The 22,916-nt window shown below is 41.5% G+C and overlaps 1 protein-coding gene across 2 annotated transcripts in view; it reads left to right on the top strand.

Moving 5' to 3' along the window:
- Window positions 1-3,643: 3,643 nt before the first annotated feature.
- Window positions 3,644-22,916, top strand: part of CERS4 (ceramide synthase 4) — a 55,538-nt gene continuing 36,265 nt past the window's right edge. The window contains exons 1-2 of one of the 2 annotated variants that reach the window (XM_084302740.1): window positions 3,644-3,745; window positions 8,753-8,807. In XM_084302740.1, the coding sequence (XP_084158866.1) occupies window positions 8,788-8,807 (20 nt within the window). In that variant the 5' untranslated portion in view covers window positions 3,644-3,745; window positions 8,753-8,787. Of the gene's footprint in view, window positions 3,746-3,850; window positions 3,929-8,752; window positions 8,808-22,916 lie in introns of those variants that run through there. The other variant, XM_084302741.1, reaches the window with a different exon arrangement.

Below are 22,916 nucleotides of genomic sequence, written 5' to 3'. Positions count from 1 at the left end.
CCCACGTTAAGCAGCTAGTGTATAAATGATCACATTCAAACTACCAGTTTTTCTTACTCATAGATATATTGTAATATAAATAATAAAATGGGTTTGTCAGCCTATGTTTTAAAGTTATTTTTAAGTACCTCAAATCCTAATTATTTCCTGAAAAAAAAAAAAATTGAAGAAGCCTGATATTTAGAGACTGAGTGTCCATCTTTGTGTTCCAGAACCCTTTGGATGTCTCAAGGTGCATATTATAAAAAAGAGTGGTAACTTTTAAGTCTTTAATGGAGCACCCTCTATGGTCAGAATGAGGGGCACTGTTCAGCACTCATAGCCAGAGTTCAAAATACATCATGATTCATATAAAAGACAAGGTATTCACAGGTCATGTCCCTGTGCACCAGGGCTCCTCACCAAGGCTTTGTGTCCCAAATTGCTGTGGGGCATGGAGGTTTGTGCTGTGTTTTGATGATGGCCCTGTGTGCTGGTGACTGGTGATTAAGCAAAAATTTCTGTTCCAAGTGGCATGACTCATATTCTACCTCTGTAACTGAGGAAGTCACAGCTAACCGGGGTGAGGGGGTGAGAAAGACAAATAACACCCTGAGCAAAGCCCCTTCCTTTGTTCCAGTGTTTTTAAATGTTTCTGTTTTATTTACCCTCTGCTCTGACATTAGCAGATTTTTGCCCAAGGAAGGCCCAATCCAAGTCCTTTGGAAGTCAGTGGGAGCTTTTCACTCAGGTCAGCAGGCTTTGGATCAAACCCAGAAAAGCTGGATTTATAATACAAAGACTGCTGGTCAAGCACTGTTTTAAATTGGTTTTGGTGATGCCATTCAACTAGCTACAGGAACACTAATGCATGTAGGAGCGTTGGGGTCCACCCAAGGGAATATGATATGGCTAGAGATTCCTGACATTATTACTCCATGGCCCAAATACTTTGTGCAAATATTCACCAGTATATTTGTACAGATGCTAGTACATTCATGGCAATCTTGAGCAGAAACCATTTTCAAGCCATCAGTCAGTTACATGTTTGACTGTGTATTGCTTGATTGGAACTGAGCATGTGAAATACAATCAGTAAGCAAGAAAAAAAAAAACTTTAACAAGTGACTAAATTTGGTTTTAAATTCTTAACAGCTCTATCTACACAGGTATTTACAGCTATATTTATCAAAACCATACTGGCTACAGCTTTAGAAAAGTCTGGAAATAAAGAACTGATGGAAAGTGTTTTAGTAAGATGAGAGAACAGTCTTAAGTGCTCCAAGAATGCATTATAGCACACTGGCAAACAATAATAGTACACATGATCTGTACTCTCAAGACTTGAAAGCAAGAATGATGGGGTGGAATTTTTTTTGGCCTACGTAATTCAGGAGGACAGAATAGATGAGCTTAACATTTTTTTTCTGGCCTTAAAATCTACCCAGCTGTACTGAAGTGATTCCAAAGCTGTAGTCCACCATATTAGCTCTTCCTCCTTGTTTTGACTTGCCTCATCAAGAGGCTGAAATAACATGTAGTACTCAATCCTTGTTTTTTCATGTAAAGGGCAGCTGCAATTTGCTCAGGGACTTTAGTTTGTCTCCTTTTTTATAATGTTTACCAAGAAAATACTGGGTTAAACTAACCAGGTTCACTGTTGGCAAAAGAAACATGGAACTGTAGAAATGTGCTCCAGCATCATCCATTTAAGCATTTATAGGCTGCTGTATGTCCTGCTTGATGCACAATGCTTTGATTTTAAAACATAATGGCTTATACATACTTTCATATGTGTGCATTTTTAAATGTATTTTTACACAAGTGATAGAGCAGGCATGAAATTAGCAAATCTCTGATCTAAGAGAGTAGTGGAGGTAAAAGAGGTAACTAGCAAAAGAAAAGGGGGAAACGTATGATGAGAAAAGGAGCAGGATCTGGTTCATAAGGTCAGTGGCAGGAAGGCTGTCATTACATCAAACTGCAGCAGGAGCAGGAGTATCATGACGAAGATTCCCATGACACCTTCCTTATCTTTTAATTTGCACTCATGAAAAGTGCATGTAAAGTAATAGTTAGGCTAATTCTTTAGCATTTAATTCTCACTTTGACAGCTATAAATGGTACCATGCAAAAAACAGTATTGCCATGCAGTGAAAAATCAGAGAAAATAAGGAAATGAGTGTCTTTGTTCCCGTGGTACTCCATCTGATCTTGGAGGTCTCTTGCAACCTAGATGATTCTGTGATTCTGTGATTCTGTGATCTGTATTACAGGTGTCACGGCATCTCTGTCCTAGCACAGCTGTTCCTTCCAGTTCATGACACCTGCTTCTCTTCCTGGAGACATTAATTCCCTCTTGGGGAAGGCAAACAGGCCAAATTTTCCTTTTAATGTTGAAACACACGTGGACATTCATATAATGGTCCTGTCATCTCCTAGGTGCGTCACACCTGGCAAGGCTCATCCAGGGTCACCAGAACCAGCCTCTCCTCCCTTGCTGGTACCCCCACACTCTCTTCACATCCTGGCCCCTGCAGTCCTGGGTGCCCCTGCTCATGGCCTCCTGGCTTTGGATGTCCATCAAACGGCCACAAGTTGCACCTGGGGACATTTAGATTAGATATCAGGAAAAACTTTCTCTCTCAAAGAGTGGTCTAGGGAGGTGATCGTCCCCCTGTACTCAGCTCTGGTGAGGCCGCACCTCGAGTACTGTGTTCAGTTTTGGGCCCCTCGCTACAAGAAGGACATCGAGGTGCTTGAACGGGTCCAGAGAAGGGCGACGAAGCTGGTGAGGGGCCTGGAGAACAAGTCCTACGAGGAGCAGCTGAGGGACCTGGGCTTGTTCAGCCTGGAGAAAAGGAGGCTCAGGGGCGACCTTATTGCTCTCTACAGCTACCTTAAAGGAGGCTGTAGCGAGGTGGGGGCTGGTCTGTTCTCCCACGTGCCTGGTGACAGGACGAGGGGGAATGGGCTTAAGTTGCGCCAGGGCAGTTTTAGGTTGGATGTTAGGAAGAGCTTCTTTACCGAAAGGGTTGTTAGGCACTGGAACAGGCTGCCCAGGGAAGTGGTGGAGTCACCATCCCTGGAAGTCTTTAAAAGACGTTTAGATGTAGAACTTAGGGATATGGTTTAGTGGGGACTGTTAGTGTTAGGTCAGAGGTTGGACTCGATGATCTTGAGGTCTCTTCCAACCTAGAAATTCTGTAATTCTGTGATTCTGGTCAGGCACTGGAGCAGCCTGCCCAGGGAGGTGATGGAGTCACCGTCCCTTGCTGTGTTCAGGAAGCGCCTGGACAAGGTGCTGAGAGAGATGATTTAGTAGCTTAATGGTAGCATTGATGACAGGAGGACAGTTGGACTAGATGATCTGGTAGGTGCTTTCCAACCCTATGTTTCTCTGATTCTATGATCAAAGCCCTCTGGCCCCTGGAGACGCTTCCCCGCGGGGCTCAGCACAGAACCATCCCACACGGCTCATGGAATAGAATCATTAAGGTTGGAAAAGACCAACTGAGACCACCCCGCGGCAGCTCCTCGAGGCCGGGAGGCCAGGCCCGGCCGCCGCCCGGGGTCCTCCTCCCCGCCGCGCTGGGAGCAGCGCCCGGCCCGGCCCCGCCCCGAGGCCGCCGCCTCCTTCATCGCGCCCGGGGCCAGGCAGAGCCCGGACGCCTCTCGGGTCTCCGCGGAGACCGGGACGGCGCCGCCCCGGGGGAAAGAGAAAGAGAAAGAGAAAAAGAGGGGGCCGGGGGAGGTGGAGGTGGAGGTGAGGGGCGGATATAGCCCGGCAGGTGGCGGCTGAAGGAGCCCGCGGGGGTGTCGGGGACGGGGGGAGAGTGCGTGAGCGCTGGCGGAGCGGGGCTCGGACGGTGCCTGGCGGGGGAGCGGGCAGTGCTTTTGGGGGGCGAAGGGACAGTGCCGGAGCCATCCGGCAGCGCCCGAGGGTCAGGTACCCATGCAGCCGGCGGGGAGCCGGCCGTGAGCGGAGGGGTGGCGGGGGCGGAGGTGGGGGGCACCGGGGAGCCGCGGGGGCAGCGCGGGCGCCGGGCCCGAGCAGCGGGCGGCGGCCCCTGTGTGGCCGAGGGGTTGGGATCGCCGTGACGGTGCGAGGGGCTGCTGAGGCACGGGTTCCTGCTGGGGCTGCAAGGAGCAGCCAAAAGGGTGCCCTCACGGCAGCCCCCAGCCCCAGTAGAGCAGTGCTGCGGGAAGAGCGGGCAGGATCCGTGTCTCACCTGCTGCCGGCTGGGGTGCTGGCCGGCCTGCTGCTGGCTGCCGGTCCGGAGGGGAAGAAAAAGCCTTGGTGCCGTTCTGTTGTAAAAGGAGGGCTTGCCGTTCTTCTGGTATAGCACGGCCAGTTAGTATGAAATCAATACAGAAATAAGGGGTTGTGTTGAGCTGTGTTTGCGGTGAAGAAGGTCAGAGCAGGCAATCGCAATGGTACTTTTTGAGAAACCATTCTGCCTTCCTCTAGGTAGCTGCTGGTTGAGTCTCCAGTACTTCACTCTTAGCCCTTTGCATGAAAGGAGGATGAAATTAAAGAAAGATTTTCCTTGGTGGCAATGAAAACTATTCCCAGAAGAAAAAAAAATACGGCAAAGCTGCCCACAGGGCTGCATGAATGCATTTGTAAATCTTTTATAATTATAAATCTTTTTAAAGATGATATGTTTGTTCATCAAAATTCAAGTGGTAAAATAAAGGAAAAAAAAACAGCTTAGGCTAAAGTTGAAACCAAAAATAATTTAGATTGTACTTTGCACTTCTGGAGTCATTTAAAGCCAGCTTGTATGGTAAGTTTATGAAGCAGTAATGGTTCAGTCTGAATCAAGTTAGGTATCAGAGCATGAAATGAATGTTTCCAAGATAGATGATGATGAATTACATGAATTCAGACATCTGAATTTTAGCTAGCAAGATTTGAATATGGTTACTTTCTTACCTACACCTTTATCTACATCTGAAGACAAAATTTTCGGGTTTTGCAATTTTAACATGAAGTCTTATTAAAGTTTTGCAAAAGTCAGACAGAAAGTGTGTTTGAGGGGACAAACGTGGAGACTTCTGTCCTCCAAAGGAGCCAGTCTTTCTTCTGACTGACCAGAGACAACTGCAAGATATGAAAATGTGCTGGTGACTCATCTATCTGCAAGCTCAAGTTTATCAAGATATTCAGGAGATGTATGGAGACTTAAAAACACAAAGGAACTTTTTTTTTCCAATTTCTTTTATATTGTTAACCCAATGCTGTATGTTGGAAAAAATCAGACTGATATGCTGATGCTTCAGTGCATCAAAGCTGGCAAAACTGAACAGTGCATCTGATATGAAGCCAAAATTTCTCTTTATCTAGAATCAATGCTACCCCGTGAGGAATACCTGTTCTGGGTTATTAGCTGTAACAAACGGATGAAATTCATATAAAATATTAATTTTATTAATTCCCTTCTTCTACTAGAATTGCATTAAGGAGATAAAGCAAAGAGAAGAGATTTCTCAGTTTGATAGTTGCTTCCGGTAGGAAGGAGAGCAAATAAATGCACTGAAAAGTAATTATTACATTGCCCTTCCATTGCAGTCCACCTAACTCCACAGAAATTGGATTTATTATTGTAGCCTATCACTCACATAATTCAGAGAGACTCAGCTTCTCTATGCACAAGTGAAAGATGAGATTCCTGCTGCAATCTCTACAGGCAGTGGTTGAGGAATTGATGATATATTTCAGCTCTAATCAAAATAAAAATGTCCCTTCTGGGCTGGTGCCTTTTCTGCTTGTTCTTAGAGGATGTCTAAGGACACCCTAGTCTACAAAGAAATGAAGACAGTGGTGGTGCTTGGGGGTGTCTAAGCTATCCACTCTTTCCTCCCAAGTTTACCTGTGGACACTCAATGACCTGTCTGAAATCTGAAGCCCAGAAGTTGGGGCTTCACCTGAGGAAGTCCTTTTTCTTCTCTGCACAAGGTCACAAGCGTGATGGAAGGCATTTTTTTTGTGGTTTTGAAGGTTACTTGTGGTTTTCTGACATCCTTTTCTATTCAGAATTTAAATAGTATTTGGTCTCAAGGAGAGAGCAAGTTCTGAAGGGTTAGTATCACAAAGATAGCCAATTTTAGTGGTGTCCAGTAAACACAAGAATCACTTTATCAATCATTCCTGAAATTGAGAGTTTTTCAGAAAGATGATTGATGTGGATTATGTTCCTGAGCCTAAGAGGGCTCAAGAATTAAAAAGGTTTCAGGAAAGTCTAATGGCTTTCTGTTTGAGATAGATACCCATGTTAAAAGTTCAGCTATCTTTTGTTCATAGAATCATACAATGATATGTATAGGAAAGGACCATCTAGTCCTTCCCCCCTGCCATGAGCAGGTACATCTTTCAGTAGATCAGTGAAAGTTATGGATGAACAGCTTCTGGAAGTGTTCAGGGCCAGATTGGATAGGGCTTTGGGCAAACTCATGTCTTACCACCCTCATAGTGAAGAATTTCTTCCTTATATCTAGTCTAAATGTACTCTCTTTTAGTTTAAAACCATTGTCCCTTGTTCTAACACTACACACCTTTGTAAAAAGTATCTCTCCATCTTTCTTAAAAGCCCCCGTTAAGTATTGTAAGGTTACAATAAGGTCTCCCCAGTCTTCTTTTTTTCCAGACTGAACATCTCTAGCTCTCTCCTTCATAGAAGAGGAGTTCCAGCCCTCTGATCAGATTTGTGGCCTTCCTCCAGACCTTCAAGTCCGTGTCCTTATATTGGGGGTCCCAGAGCTGGATGCAGTAGTCCACATCAGGTCTAAAGAGACTGAAGTAGAGGCAGGGAATCATCTCTCTGAGCCTCCTGGCAACTCCTCTTTTGATGCAGCCCAGGGTACAATCACCCTTCTGGCCTGCAAGCACACACTGCTGGCTCATGTTGAGTTTTTCATCCACCCATACCCCCAAGTCCCTTCTCCACAGGCTTGCTCTCCATCCACTTGTTACCCAGCCTGTACTGATGTTTGGGATTGCCCTGGCTCAGATGCAGCACCTTGCACTTGGCCTTGCTGACTTTCATGTATGCCCACTTCTCAGGCCTGTCCAGGTCCCTCTGGATGGCATCCCTTCCTTCTGTTGAGTCATCTGCAGCACTCAGCTTGGCATCATTAGCAAACTCACTGAGGGTGCACTTGATCCCACTGTTTATGTTGTTAATAAAGATATAAAGCATCACCATGGATGTCCACCTGAACATAGAGCTGTTGACTGCAACTCTTGCCATCCAGCCAATTCCTTATTCATCAGCCAATTCCAGTCCATCAGATCCATCTCTCTCCAATTTACATGTAAAGCCAAGGATATTGTGTTGGAATGTATCAAAGACCAAACCGAAGTCCAGGTAGATAACATTGCTCATTCTTCCCTTGTCAACTGACATAGAAGGCCTCCATCATAGAAGGCCACCCGGTTGGTCAGGCATGATTTGCCCTTGTTGAGGGCTGTCTCAAATCACCTCCTTGTCTTCCATATGCCCTAACGTTGCTTATCTGATCCATGATATTCCCAGGCACAGAGGCAAGGTCCACTGGTCTGTATTTCCCAGGGGCTTCCTTTCTACTCTGTTTTAAAGCAGGTGAGCTGTTTCGCTTTTTCTACTCATTGTGGACTTCACCTAACTTCCATGACTGTTTCACATGTTGTTCCACACTATCATAGATTTGGGAATACATGTAATATGTAAAGAAAGACCCAAAAATAAATTTCTACCTGTAGCAGGACCTTTTGACAGCTCTTGCTGGCCCGTTAAAAGTCTTTCTCCCAGATGTGGACATTTTATTGAGCATTACCTCAAGGCAGCAATTCAGAGCTGTGGCAGATGAAGATGCATTCTTAATTCCTTGGACAAATGTGTCATTTGTCTTGCTACTTTATCACTCCGCTAAGTTTTCATTGAACAGAAATAGGATCAAGCTAGGATGTACCATCCAGTAACTACTTTGTCAATTGCTCGTACGTTTTTTTTGTTTTGTTTCTGATCATTAACAAAACTTTGGAAAAGTTGAGTGCAGAAAAGTTTCTCTATGCAACAAAGAATCCACCTGCTTTTGCATACTTGTTGACAAGGTCCTTTAGAAACACAGTATTATGAGACAAGACAACTAACACTGTTTTCTAAATTTTTATTCTGTATTGTAACACCAGCTTCTAAATTATTCTAGAACCTTCCCATGCAAAGTTTTTGGGGATAAATTTGCTTTCTGTCTCATAGATCTAGACAAATTCGTATTTTCTGAAATAGGTACAGCTGAGGACAATGCTTTACAGACTAGTGTAGGAACAGAAAATCTCTGTAGCAGATGGTAAGGCTATAACCATGTAGGCATAGCTCTGACTTTTGCTTATTTTACAACTCTTTTGTGACCACTGCAACAGTTTCTAACATCCATCCTCTAGCAGCTGAGTTGCCATGTTAAGACTTCGGAAGCAATTATTTAAAATGAAAGATCTCTCAGGGAATTTTAAAATCTTAATTCATAGCCAGAATCTTAATTCTTCTCACTAAGAGGATAAAACGCAGCTAGGGTGTTATCATGTAGTGTTTGTTTTTCCAAGTCAAACATGAGTAAGGGAAGGTCTTGTAAGCTTCCTACTCACCTCTAGGAGAAATATGGGAGGAATATGGATGGAGTGATGTGATGCTGAGATTCCCTGCAATTTATTTGAATATGTACACTCAGAATTTACTTTTGGCTATGCATATAGAATATTTAAGCTTTTTTGTGTTTGTTTTTTTTTTTTCAGGTTCCTTTTCCAGAGGGCAATAAAGACTTGATGACATGAATCCAGATATTACCAGGTATGATGTAGCAGTTGGAGGTTTTTATTGTTCAGCAGAGACGTTTTCTGCAGCACTACAGTTTGATCAGATTGAGGTCAATGACAAATGAACCCCTTTGTCCTGCCACAAGCCACTTGGGCTTCTCTTCCCTATCTTGTTTAGCCTGCACAAATGATCCTGAAACCATGTGGTAAATTGCACTGAGGAACTGGTGTGGGGTGAAATCAACCCAAGTACAAAGAAAAAAAAATGTTTTAACACGTTTATTTAACACATAAATGGGAGTGCTGGTCAGGAATGGGTGGAGGCCTGGGGCCTACTCCCAGTTGGCAGTGTTGGTTTCAGTTGGCAGTGTTGTTAACACTGTATGGTAAGTTATCAAAAACCTGTGACAGCAGAGGAATCTCTTCACTCTGGACAGAGCAGTAGATTCATTTCAAAGTTTAAGAGGTTGTGTTGAATCTCTCAACCCATTGATATAATCTTAAAGGAAACGTCTGATTCCTCCCTCACTGTGGTCTCCTGTGCTGCAATCTGGCTTTGTTCAGGTGAAACCAAATTCACAAGAGGGAAGATTATAAAATTTCAGAGGACTAACATCCACAAATCAAAACAAATAGTCTGTCTTGTTTTCTGTACTCTGGGCACTGATTAACATATATTTGCCTTTGAAATGCTGAAGATTGAGTCCATAACTCACAGCACTATCTGGAAGATCGCTTTTTTGTTTCTTTTAATTTTGACTCTTTGTATGCATCCAAGCATTACTATGATATAACAAGTTCACAGTAATATCCAATCTAAACAGGTGAGAGCAGTTTTGAGCTGACTCTACTTCAGTTGTGAACTAGATAGTATATAGATAGTATATAGCCTGTTGATAAGAACAAAATTGTAATGAGATTTACAGAGTCAGGACAGTTTATTGTACCCTGTGTTTTATCTCATGCTTGTATTCCTGATGTCCATTCCAAATTTCTTTCCTGTAGCAGAAAACCTGTGCCTTCACCTGAAGAGAAAGGGGAAAGCAAGAGTCTTTATCTGACACAAGAACTTAAAAACAGATCATGTAATTATTTCTTACTAGTAAACTGAATTATTCTAGTTAATATATTAATTGAGTGTTGCAGGCACATCTGCAATGTAACATGTCACAGGTGAAGAATTTATGTGATGCTTTTGATGGCAATGCAACATACTGCAGGTTGTGTTGTAAAAGCTCCAGCTAACACAGTCTTTAGATCTGGAGTGCATCTGATGAACAGGTATGTAGGAAACTCTACCAAGAGCTGGGGTACTGCATAAACAGTGCAGGTTCTTGTATTGTTATGTTGGGTTTATCAGTTTCAGGAGCTGTTACCTAGCCTGGGCTGATATCTGTTGAAAAGCTACCAAAGCTAAGCTGAGCAAGCCAATCCTCTCCACCAGGTACATCCTTTCTATCAGAAGGAGACAGAGCTACTCTCCTTGGTCCTGCTAGACAGTCATGGTCCAGACCTCACACACAGGCTTTCTAGCTGTGGGCTGTTTTCCTCAGATTGCTGAAATATATTGCAGGGCTTTGTTCCACATCCTTGACTGTCCTTCTGTTTGAAGTAAAGGCTTTAATTTTATTGTGGGTCTCTATTACATATATATATCACAGAATCACAGAACTATCTAGGTTGGAAGAAACCTCCAAGATCACCGAGTCCAACCTCTGACCTAACACTAACAAGTCCTTCACTAAACCATATCACTAAGCTCTACATCTAAACATCTTTTAAAGACCTCCAGGGATGGTGACTCAACCACTTCCCTGGGCAGCCCATTCCAATGCCTAACAACCCTTTTGGTAAAGAAATTATTCTTAATATCCAACCTAAACCTCCCCGGCGCAACTTTAGCCCATTCCCCCTCGTCCTATCACCGGGCACACGAGAAAATATATATTATGTATGAAAAAAAAAGAAAGAAAAAAGAAAACATGAAAGAGGGAAACAGGCTCTGTTTGGGTTATTTTTCTGTAACAAGGGTTATTTTTACCGACTGGGGTACTGTCACAGTTTTTCTGGGGAACTGCTTCCTTATTGTCCATCTGTCTTCATACGGTATATGAAAGGTAACCTTCTTCTGAAAGATTTGAAAGATGTTATGCCAGAGATTGTTTTTAATATTTTTAAAGAAAAGATCATTGATTTTTTTTTTTTCTGTTTAGAGATGATACTAAAGAAAAACAACTTGAAATCAGAATTCCTGAAATAATTATTATGTGATTTATCTTGTAAAGTTTTTTTCCCCAGTATTTACATCGATTTGTGGTGAACTGAAGAAAGGAGAAAGTGACCCTGAGTATCTGTATTTTAAAAATAAACCCTGAGCTCAGCTAACATGAATCAGGGCTGTGCTGTGACAGCCAGAGATGTTAACTTTGTACAGGGAAATTGAAATGGCTGTGGCTGTCACTCTGGCCTGGTTTATGTTCACTTATCCAGTCACTGTAACTGGTAGAGGTGTAATTGTCTGAGCTCACATAGTTTATATGCAATTTTTTTAAAAAAACTAAGTATCTTCATATGGTAGATTGCATTACTCATTAAGCAGTAATGATTGTGAAAAGTGAGTCAGTTCTTTTAGTTGTGGAGAAAGGGAAATCTTTCTGTTGGTTGCTGTTTCTCAGACAATGTTTTAAATGTATTTTGCTTTTGCTGTAGCGTTGGGAATGTAGATGCTATTCTCAGATAAAGTTTTAGGTTTTATGTTTTGAAATGAAAGAAAAATAATGAAAACATACTAGTTTTAGAAGTATAAGGGTGTCATTTTTAAAATCTTAATTTTAGTAATTAAAATTTCATTTTTCTCTCTAAGCTTTGAAACAGCCTGGGGAGTTTGTGGGAACAAATAACCTGGGAAACTGATGGAACTGTTGATACTGAAATTCAAAGCCAGCTGGTAGAAAGTAATTAAAGCTTGTGTGTTCCTTGCGTGAGGGAGGAGAATGGAGATTGTGTGAAAAGTTATGATCTGCATCTGTAGGTGTGCTAGGTTATAATAAAGGATGCCTCCCTCAACCTAATGCAAACAAGCTCACCTAGCGTGGATGATAGATAAGAACTTTTCTAGTCTCTGTTGGCATTCAGAATGATCCAATTCCACTTTGATGTTTTATCTTTGTTAGATCTGTGGCATAGAAGTCACATGTATTTGTTCCTTTGTCTTACCGTTTCCTTATTATCACAACTGTTTCTTTCATTTTGTCTGAAGATTAACAGTTCAGGAGTTCAGTGCTTCGCTTAGCTGAATGTTCTTATTGCTGGGGGAAAAATGAGAAACACATATTTGGGGAAATGCCCCATTTGTGGTAGAGTGAAGGGTAACATAGGGCTTGACTCACTGCAGGGACTGACTGTACAAACAAGCAATGGTGAAGCTTTGGACTTCAGGGCAGTAGGAACTTTGGATAATACTAGGGATGAAGACCTTCTGAGAGCTGCTACAAGCTGTGCAGAACTAACCGTGTGGCCAGAGTGGCAGAACAGAGCAGGAAGGCCTTTCTGTTCCAGAACAGAACACAAACCCCTTCTGCCAAAGGTGATTCCTGGAGAACAGATTGGGAGAGGGCCATCAGACCAGAACCATACCAATATTTGCTTTGTAATGTGCTTTGGAAGTGATGAAGAATCAGATGACACATTGGACAAGCATTGCATTGTCACATGAATGTACATGAAAAAGACTTTGACAAGGGTTGTGCAGGATTTTAATTCTTCCTTTCAAATCCTGACTTAGAAATTGTGTTGAAATTTCAGTTTATATGGCAAGAAAATTTCCTAACAAATGTGGTTACATCAAGAAGTTTGAAGATATGACTTAAGATACAACCTTGGAAACCTGAACCTACTACCCTCTATTTGTTTTTCACAGTTTTTCAGTTTCACTGTTATAATTAAACATTTTGAGGCCTGATGTGTAGTTGTTGAGTAACAGGAACAGTGATAATCAGTTGAAAAATTTCATATGGCAGTAGAAAAGATGTTTGGGGTATGTACATATTGAAAGGTATGGGCTCATGGTTCCCATTTCTCCAGCATACAAACATCATGCACAGGACTTTAGGTTGTATAACAAGAACTTGCCTTTGGAAGAATTTTGTGTATCTCCCATAGCTGTCACTGTTACAGGCTTAAAATTTTGAGCCTTACTCAGTGTGTATTCTCAGTGTGTGATTTCTTTTATTTTCTGTTTCCCTCCAAAACCTGTGAAAATGTCTCTATCAGTGTACAAACTACTTGTTTGTACAGTCTTTGGGGATAAGTAAGCTTAGAGAGCTTTTTGGCAGTTTTTTACTGTCTTTTATCTCAGTTTGAAGGAAGATGCCTCACTAAGAAGCATCTAACATACTCTTGCTTTATTGAAATTGAGAGAAAGGAGATGAGTAGTTAAGATCAAACTAAGTTTCCTCTTGGTTTCTTTATGTGATCTCCCAGCGTGAATTCTTAGCTTACTGGCCTGAGTCCAATAACTTGATTTTCTTCCTTAGTTCTCTCAAGTGATGTAATCCAGTGAGTCCTATTTCTACAGAAAGACCAGAGGAGATAGCAGGCATTAGAAGAAAGAATGAAGGAAAAAAATCCAAAGAAATTGCTGAGTAGCTGGTCTGGATTTTATAAGTGCCTCCTTCTTGCATTTCATGTTGGTAAATGTATGCTTTCAAGAAACACACATAAAGATGTTAATACCTGTGTATATATTTTGGGGGGATGTTCTAGCTGGTACTTTGGATGCCTGAGTTGCCTTACTTGGATACTAGTAGTGTCTGATGTTCTTGCTAAGAGGTAATCTGTGTGTAGTCTTCTATGCACTGATGGAAGAACATGGTTTTCTTTACTCAGAGGGTGGTGAGGCACTGGAACAGGCTGTCCAGAGAGGTTGTGGATGCCCCATCCCTGAAGGTGTTCAAGACCAGGCTGGATGAGGCCCTGAGCAACCCGATCTAGTGGGAGGCATCCTTGCCTATGGCAGGGGGGTTGGAGATAGATGATCTTTGAGGCCCCTTCCAACCCAAGCCATTCTGTGATGGTTCTGTAGTGCTCTTATGCCTCACCGAAACAATCAGCATGCAGGTTTTTTTTTTGTTGAAAAATTGTTTGTAAACTTAGCATTCAGTAGCAGAATAGTGATTGTTCCAAAGTGTCAGAAAAACAAAGTTGATGTTACCTCACCCCACCCAGGAATTAAAAAAGGAACATTATTTCATTTAATAGTAGAGACCTAGGGTAAGTGCCAGACAGAGTCTGCAAAGGTCTTCAACTTTAGTCTCTGCTGCTTTTTACGCTGGTGACATACCACTTTATTTTTGTGACTTGTTTGACTAACAGGTGCTGCAGTTCACCATGAGTTTCTTCAGCCTTAGCAGGGAAGCATCCCCAAGGGTCTGGAGAAGCAGTATGGATGAAACAGCCATGATATTATTTCTAACTGTGCATGTAAGGATGACAAGTTCTTGTTGTTTTTTTTTTTTACGATTCAGGAGGACAGTTTTGGCTTGTTTGGGGATCTGCTTGGTAGGATTTCATGGGGGACTGTCTTGGTAGGTAAAGGGGTTGGACAGCTGGTTGGTCTTCAAGGTTGGCCTCCTCTAAGCACAAGTGTAGTCTATTCCAACATGCAAAATGTCAAACAAAAATAGCAGGAGGCCAGCAGGGATGAACATGAAATTGTTGATGGAGCTCAAACACAGAATAAAAGTATCAGGAAGGTGGAAGTGGGAGTGGCATGCAAGAATTGAGATGGGAAAGTCTGAGCTGTGCTGGGACTATGGATGTGAAGGGCAAATAGAAGGGCTTCTCTAAGTACACTGTCAGCAAAAGGCATGCTAAGAAAAATTTGGGCTCACTGTTAGAAGTACCTCCTGACCAAAGACCCGTAGAAGCCTGAGGTCCTTAGTGCCTTTTTTGTTTTTGTTTTTTCCTGGTTAAACCAGTACTTGGTTTCTACTGAGTAAAATCAAGGAATCTTACTCATCCACCTCAATAAGGAATAATAGAGTGAGAAGAGCTGTTGATTTGCATTCTGACGTGGATGACTGACATCAGTCTGTAAGCTGTGCTGTCAGTCAGACCTGGCAGTTTGCTTTGGAGTCAAACAGTCAGAAGTCAGAGAAGCCTAACAAGCAAGAAGCTGGCAAGCAGACCACAAGGTACAGCAATTAGTAGTTTATATTGGCTAGGGAAGAAAAGTGTTTTTCTCTGGACAACTAGGTAGTGAAGTTTGTTTATTTGCTAAACGCTGATTTGTAACTTCTAGCACTTCTTTTGTGTTTTTATGCTTTTTTGAGGGGGAACAGGGGACTCCCAAAAGAGCGTGTAAATGAAAATTGTTGCCTTTGAACAGAGCAGCACATGACCAGCCCACACTGAAGCATGAGGTAGGGCTAAAATTGGTGAAAAGTTGGAAAGTTTAGGAACCCCAGTGAGTTGAAAAGAGATGTTTTCTTAGTCAGAGGGTTGTGGAAGCAAGTTTTGTCATTCAGCTTTTAAAACAATGAGTAAAAAATTAAGCTTCTGTTGGACTAGTAATGGAACTAAACAAATAGAGAAATTCAATTCAAACAGATGAATTGCAAAATTAATTTATTCTTGAGTGGGCAGCAGACATAGTTGAGTATAACTGATCATTGGTGGCAAGACAAGGCTGCATAAATCATTGCAAGTTTTCAGCCTTTTTTTTTTTTATAAGCCTGTGAAGACTTAGTGTTGATGATTACAAAAGGAGGAAGATTTTGTTTTTTTCATTTCTAGTCACAGTTGGAAAAGTCTTATTTGACAAAAAAAAAAAAAAAAAAAAAAAGGTGGAGATTCTGCCAGAGCTTGAGGTTTTAGAGAAAATAAAAGCTCATTCAGAATCACAAGAAAAAACGATGAGAAGGCTGGGGAACACAGGAGAAATTAAGCAGAATTAGCTGCAGGTAAACAGAGATTCATACTCAAGATTCATACTAGAATCTGCCTGTGTGTTTGGAGGAGGTTCTGTGTCAGTTATGGTCAGAGCAAGCAGTCTTACAATGATCTCCAAAAGAGGTTCAGAGAAATGGTGGTGTAGAGGGCAATGGCATTTGTAGGAAATATAACTTTGACAAATAAAATGAGGAGAAGGCATACCAAGAGAGTGAAGGTTAATAAATTGTTCATGGACTGGTACGATAAGGAAAGATTTTTATTTATTTATTTATTTATTCCATCAGAGGACATTCTTATGCATTGTTCTTAATTAATAAATATCAGCTGAGTCCCTTGGACACTGGCAGGCTGTTGTTGAATTCACTTGATAGGTAAGGAAAACTTTAAATTAAAATGGGGAAGAACTAACAGAGGGAAAAGGGAAAGGGAGCAATCTCTGGGAAATGAAACATTGATAAGATGATATCAGAAAGCAGGTATATCCCTAGGGATGAGGGAAAGGAAATGAACATATCCAAGCTGAGATAAAATTTGAAAAGTTTAATGTATTCCCCTAAGGGAACTAGAACTTAGGTAATCTTTGTCTCAGCATGCTGGAAATACTAGTACATGTACTTAAGAATATTTGAGCAAAGATTTCTTTTTACCTATACGTTTTTAACAAATTGACAGTACATTAATAGTATGTTAGATGGAAAAATCATCCCACCAACTGTAATCCCAGTATTGTGATCCTAATGTGAAATTTTTACAAATAAAATTGGGGACAGAAAAACCTTGGAGACTGAGATGAAGACGTTGAAGGTAACATGGGTGTAGAAAAGATAGCCTATGTCATGTTAATCTAAGTTTTCTTTGTTAAAATTATTTCTCTAGAAGAGAACTGCAGTAAATTTCAGGTCTGAACTTGTAATTTATGTAACTGTAGCAAGTAGTTCGATGGGGTACTTAGGGACATGGTTTAGTGGGTGACATTGGTGGTAGGGGGATGGTTGGACCAGATGATCCTGGGGGTCTTTTCCAACCTAGTGATTCTATGATTATGGGAAGTATCAAATAGGTAGAAAACTGTCTAGAAAAGCTATTGGAAGGGAATCAACCTATGGAATTTTTGAATAATCGATTTCTTAGCTAAATTAGATAAAGGTTCAAATGCATAACATATAACGATAACCCAAATTTAGAAAGCGTGGATAAGTGCAGGACTGCAATACAATGGCTCTTCCTATCTGAAGTAACAGGAAACCTTTATGAATATGCATAGGATATATATGCATCTGTTTCTACACCCCAGCTGCTTCTGGAGAGCAGTGAAAGGGAGAGGGACCCGAGGGTCCTGGTGGACAGCGGGATGACCATGAGCCAGCACCATGCCCTTGTGGCCAAGAAGACCGATGGCATCCTGGGGTCTATCAGAAGGGTTCCTCCCCCTCTACTCTGCCCTGGTGAGACTACATCTGGAATATTGTGTCCAGTTCTGGGCCCCTCAGTTCCAGAAGGACAGGAAACTGCTTGAGAGAGCCCAGCACAGAGCCATGAGGATGATGAAGGGAGTGGAGCATCTCCCTGATGAGGAGAGGCTGAAGGAGCTGGGGCTGTTTAGCTTGGAGGAGGCTGAGGGGTGGTGACCTTACTGAGGATGTTCTGCTTAAATATGAGCCAAAACTTTTTTTATGGTGTGACAGGCTGCCCAGGGGATTGTGGAGTTTCCTTCTCTGGAGATACGCAAAACCTGTCTGGATGTGTTCCTGTGTGACCTGATCTAGGTGTTCCTGCTCCGGTAGGGGGATTGAACTAGATGGTCTTTTAAGGTCCTTTCCAATTCCTAACATTTGGTGATTCTGTAATTCACAGAAAAATAGGGAGAGCCTCTTCATTTTGCTCTCCAAAATATCAAGATTTAAGAGGCTTTTTTTGGATTTTGATTATTTCAGTCATAGCCCCATGCAAAAAATAGAGCAAGTTGAATCCAGAAGCAATATAACTGCATCCGTATGGTGGTGTGCTTCCACATTAACTAGTAATTTCCCCTGTGGCACTAATGTGCTGCTGGGGGTTAATTAAGTCCTAGGAAAACTGGCTATTCCAGGAAGTCTACTACAGGAATACCCGTGCTGCTTCTGGCAGCAATGTCGTTAGCATGATGCTGCACTTAAGCTAATAAGACTTGACAGACCTAAACAGCTTGGCCCAGAGGCACTTGGTGGATGTTTGTACCTGTGGCATTATCCACCCACAAACTCAGCTAATCCACCTCTAGACAATAGACCATCTGCGGTATCATCAAGAACTGGAAGGCCTTCCTAGCCGGAGTAAGAGAAGCCAGGTGGCATTTAATAGTAAAAAGTGCAGAGTTGTGTATCTGGGGACTAATAAGAGAAATTTGTATTAAAAATGAGGGTGTTAAAGCTAGACACTCCTCTCAGAAATCCTGTTCACAGTCTAGTCATAAACAGAGGAATGTGCAAGGAAAGGTTTTCTGTCTTTTCAACTATGGCTAGTTATATTAGGAGAGAATTAGAAGCCATGGACTTATTTAGCCTAGAAATAAAGGATTAGATAAAAGTACTGTTCTATAAACAGTAAGAAGAACTTGCTCGTGGTAAAATCCTGTGCTAATACAAAAACAAATGGCATTTAAATTCTTGATTGTAGTTGGTTTGTTAGTAGTGCAGTACCATAGTAAAACTACATTGCTGCTGGAACTAGCACTGGCATTCCTATAGTAAACAACCTTCCAAGGTATTTGCTGCAAAAATGTTGAGACACCTCTAATACATCTTGGTACCCTTCAGTAAGAAGATATTATTTTTGCCTCTTATAGCAAAAAGCTGAAAGTGACTCAGCACAGTCTTGGATGTTCCTAAGATTAACTGCTTCCTGAGGTAGAGAGGAGGAGGAAACAAGTTCGTGAGTTGTATTTAGGAATCTTGAAAGAAATTGGAAGTTCTGTGCTATTTTGGGCCAGAATTCCTATAGCAGAGACCTAAATCACTACTGCATCTATGTTCCCAGTATGTGCTGCGTAAACATTAAGGCAGGGGCAGAAGGGTTTAGGGGAGGAAATATTGATCAAAAAGCAAACTAAAAACTCCAGTGTAATCTCTTTTTTATTATTATGGATTTTTATATTATCTTCCTCCAAACGGTGGCTAATGCAATAACATCTAGCTTGACACTGCAGTTAAAAACTGGACAGCAGATACCTACACCTAGTTTTCTTCAGAGTGGGTAGGTAATTACCCTGTTCGTTATGAAGATTTTTAAGTCTTTTCTCTCTCTTTTTCCCTCACCCTTATCTCCCGTATTCACATATGCAAATTTATCTGAGTATTCATGTAGCTATATTCTAATGTTTTGCTTGGGAATAGATTCTGTAAGGGAAGCAGCAGAATGACTCTTTGAAGATATAAGCAACAGTTATGCTTTCTGGGTAAACCTGCTTGGCCATTTTAACTGTGAGACGAGGAGTAACCTTTCTAGCCAGATTCCGTGCTGCTTCTCAAACAGTTCAGCTTTGAAAGTGAAACTATATAAATACATCCCTACGGGAATTAAGTGTAGTGGTGTTACTGATCCACGGCTCAGATTTCATGGAGCCCTGTAGTGCTGTTCTCTGCTGCGGTGCTTAGATACTGCAGTTGCATTCGTCCTGCAAAGCAGAGTAATTTCTGCTTTCCCAGCAGCAGTTCAAGTGCAGCCTGATAGGAGAGACCTTTGTCACTCTAAAGATTCAGATAGAAATGTCAAGTTAAAAAGAAAAAATCAAGAAAGGTAAGATTTAACAATGTAAATGCAATTGGCAGGGCTGCTGGACTGTGCTAAATCCAGTTGCCTCAAGACCTTCTTGTGTTGACTTCAAGGAGCCATGTTCATGTATATATTGAGTGCCTGATCTTGTCATGGTATAGACTCAGCCTTGTTCTAAGCCTTGCCCTCCCTGTCCCCATGGCATAACTGTGATAATCCTCTGTTTTTGATTTCATTTTCACATGCATATTCTACTTCAAACTTAATGCTGTTTTCTCAGCATTTACTCTTATGCTCACTGTGAAATCCTAATGCTGATCTGTTCAGTGTCACGTATGGGGGAGTGTTTTGCAGTGTTGTTTTTTCCTTTGTTCTTGCTGAACTTTTCTTTGTAAAAGAAGCTTTTTGTTTCTCTTGTATTCAGAGCTGGAGGGCTTCCTCCTGTATATTATTACAAAGCTACAACTAATAACACAGGATGTTCTGTGAGGTGTAAAGGACTTTTGAAAAAGAAGTAGGCCAGTTGATGCTCTTCTGGGGGCGCTCAGTGGGCATTTTAGAAGCACCATGGTCTTCAGCTTCCCAGCTGCCTCAACTTGAAAACTTGTCCTGTCTAAATTGCAAAAATATAAATATGTTGCTTCACACTGTACCTTCTTCTATATTTTTGTGATGTATAATGATAGCTGCTGAGATAAAGAAAACTTTGAAGAAGGTGATCCTGACTGTAGTTTGCACATGAGAGTAGATTAGATAATGGATGTTTACTTCTTTAGTATTTTGAATCTTAGAATATTCCCCCTAAGCAAATTGCAGGACTTACTTTAAATATTCCCCACTTGGCAGAGTTATGTTGCTGTCCTCCACCAAGCCTGTGTTTGCTATCAGATACATAGAGTTCTGGAGGGAGAATTCCTGGTTGTGTAATACACCATGAAGATACCATTATACATCACAAAATATAGAAAAGGATACAGTTTGGTTTAGTGGAGGACTTGTTAGTGTTAGGTCAGAGGTTGGACTCGATGATCTTGAGGTCTCTTCCAACCTAGACAATTCTGTGATTCTGTGATGTGAAGCAACATATTTAACTTCTTGCAATTTAGACAGGCTGAGTTCTCAAGCAGAGGCAGCTGGAAAGCTGAAGACTGGAAAAAAGCTGTGTTTCTAAAATGCCCATTTGAGCACCCTCAGAAAAGCAAAGCTACTTATTATAGCATCTTTCCCTAACATGCCTATTGTCTGCCCTTTGGAATAACCCCGTGGTACTGAAGAAATGTGTTCTGAAGAGCTGAGGAAGGGGCGAAACGTAATTTCTCTCTAGGGTTCTCTTGGGTATTCCTGATGTCCTTCTTAGTTACAATAATCTAACTGCAAGCTGAAGCTGTTCCCAGGCTATGTCACTAAATTATCACAAATTTACACTCCATTTCAAGGATGTAACTCAACCTTTCTGCTCCATCCCAGGATGGAGTAGAGGAATCGGGTGCCTTGTCCCCAGGCAGGCATGCAGCAGCTGCAGCTATAAGACCCAGGCTTTTTTGGCCACCAACCAGATAACTTCACGAAATGCAGCCCGCTATGTCCATATGCTAGAAACTGCATGCGGGTTATGACAAGATAAGCCAACTGTTAGATCTGCTTTTTGCTGTGCAGTGTCTGTGGTCAGTTGTATCACCACAATTCACAGCTGGATGTGTTTAATACTAACTGCTAGCTCATGTTTTTCAGACACTACCCAGCTTTTCTGAGAACACAGTCCTGTGTGATTATGATAATGGGCAGCCAGAGGTCATACAGCATCTTGGTAGCTGTTTGAGAAACCCAGGAGGGCGTTTTCCAGAAACTATTGTCATGGACAACTCAAAATGCATGGCCTCTGTGCTCTTGCTGACTACACTTCCTAGCTTTAGTATTCTTCATATCTGTGTGGTATGTAGGTCATTAACTAGTCCTGTGACTCTAGCCTGCTCCAAGAGAAGAAACCAATAACTTATTTTCCAGACTTCAAGCACAACTGCACCACTATAGTGTTCTGCTTTTGGTAGCACACGTCATGTTATCCAAAAGCTCATTGTTTCCCACCATGAAATATGTTTGTGTTTTTTTTTTAAGATAACAGAATGTTTAATTTGCTGCTGGCACATGTAAATCTTTTGACCTATAGATATTACAATAGAAAATTATCACTTCTCTTCATAGCAATACTTGGAACATTTGTTCTGCCTTTGCCCCCATTATGCTGCTGATCAGTAACAACTGAAAGGATGAAAACCATAACAAGGATGGTTGGAAAATATAAATAGTACAAGCCCATCACAAGAAATTATGTTCCACTTCTGGAATCAAAGAAATACCAGCTTCTTTCCTGAATGGTTGTGTCTTAACCCACTTGCTAAATATTCTGAACTTTCCTTTGTTTTGTTAACCTTAGAATCACAGAATCATAGAATGGTTTGGGTTGGAAGGGACCTTAAAGATCATCTAGTTCAACCCCCCTGCCATGGACAGAGATACTTTCTACTAGATTAGGTTGCCCAAAGTGTCCTTGAAAACTTCCAGGGAAGCCTTATAAAGCTTATTTTTCCTCCATCACCTCTTGTAATTCTTGTGTCTTAACCGAAACATTTTGCATGTCAAATTGGATTTTGAGGATGGGAAAGCCATTTAAAATTTGACTCAGTTTCATATCAGAGAGTCCCATTATTGAAAGATGTGTCCAATGTATTACTTTTTCTGACTATGGCTGAGATTTTTATCAGCTAAGAACATTTACCAACACTGTTGAGGATGGTGTCTTTCATGCCTTGTGTAGCTCTTTCTAATTCAGACACCTTGCTTAAGTTATCTGACTTTTCTAGCTGCTGTCAAGTATCTATCTGAAGTGTACAAACTGTTTTGGAACATTATCACCACACTTCATAGTGACAACATGCTGAATTGATTGCCAGCTAAGTCAATACATATATGGTTTGCTTCTACATACACACTTTCTGGTCTATAACTATAGAATTTTGTGCAGAAACCTGTATTCTCACAGTCTAAAGGAGACTTAGGGACATCCTGAAAACTTGGTTCACTGAGGCTCTGATGTTCAGTGTATTTGACAGCCTGTCCCAGGGGCTTGTATCTTTGTCACCCAAATGGAACTATGCTAGTTAATAGCATGTTTACCAGGCAGTCTGAAAAGATTTCTCTAGCATTAAAATCACAGAATCACAGAATTTCTAGGTTGGAAGAGGCCTCAAGATCATCAAGTCCAACCTCTGACGTAACACTAACAAGACCTCCACTAAACCATATCGCTAAGTTCAGCATCTAAACGTCTTTTAAAGACCTCCAGGGATGGCGACTCCACCACTTCCCTGGGCAGCCCATTCCAACGCCTAACCCTTTCGGTAAAGGTATACTTCAACTAGCTTCTCTCTTTTTAATGTAC

The sequence above is a fragment of the Netta rufina genome, assembly GCF_964035555.1.
Source record: "Netta rufina genome assembly, chromosome: 28".
NCBI lineage: Eukaryota > Metazoa > Chordata > Aves > Anseriformes > Anatidae > Netta > Netta rufina.
This window is presented reverse-complemented; position numbering and strand designations above follow the sequence as displayed.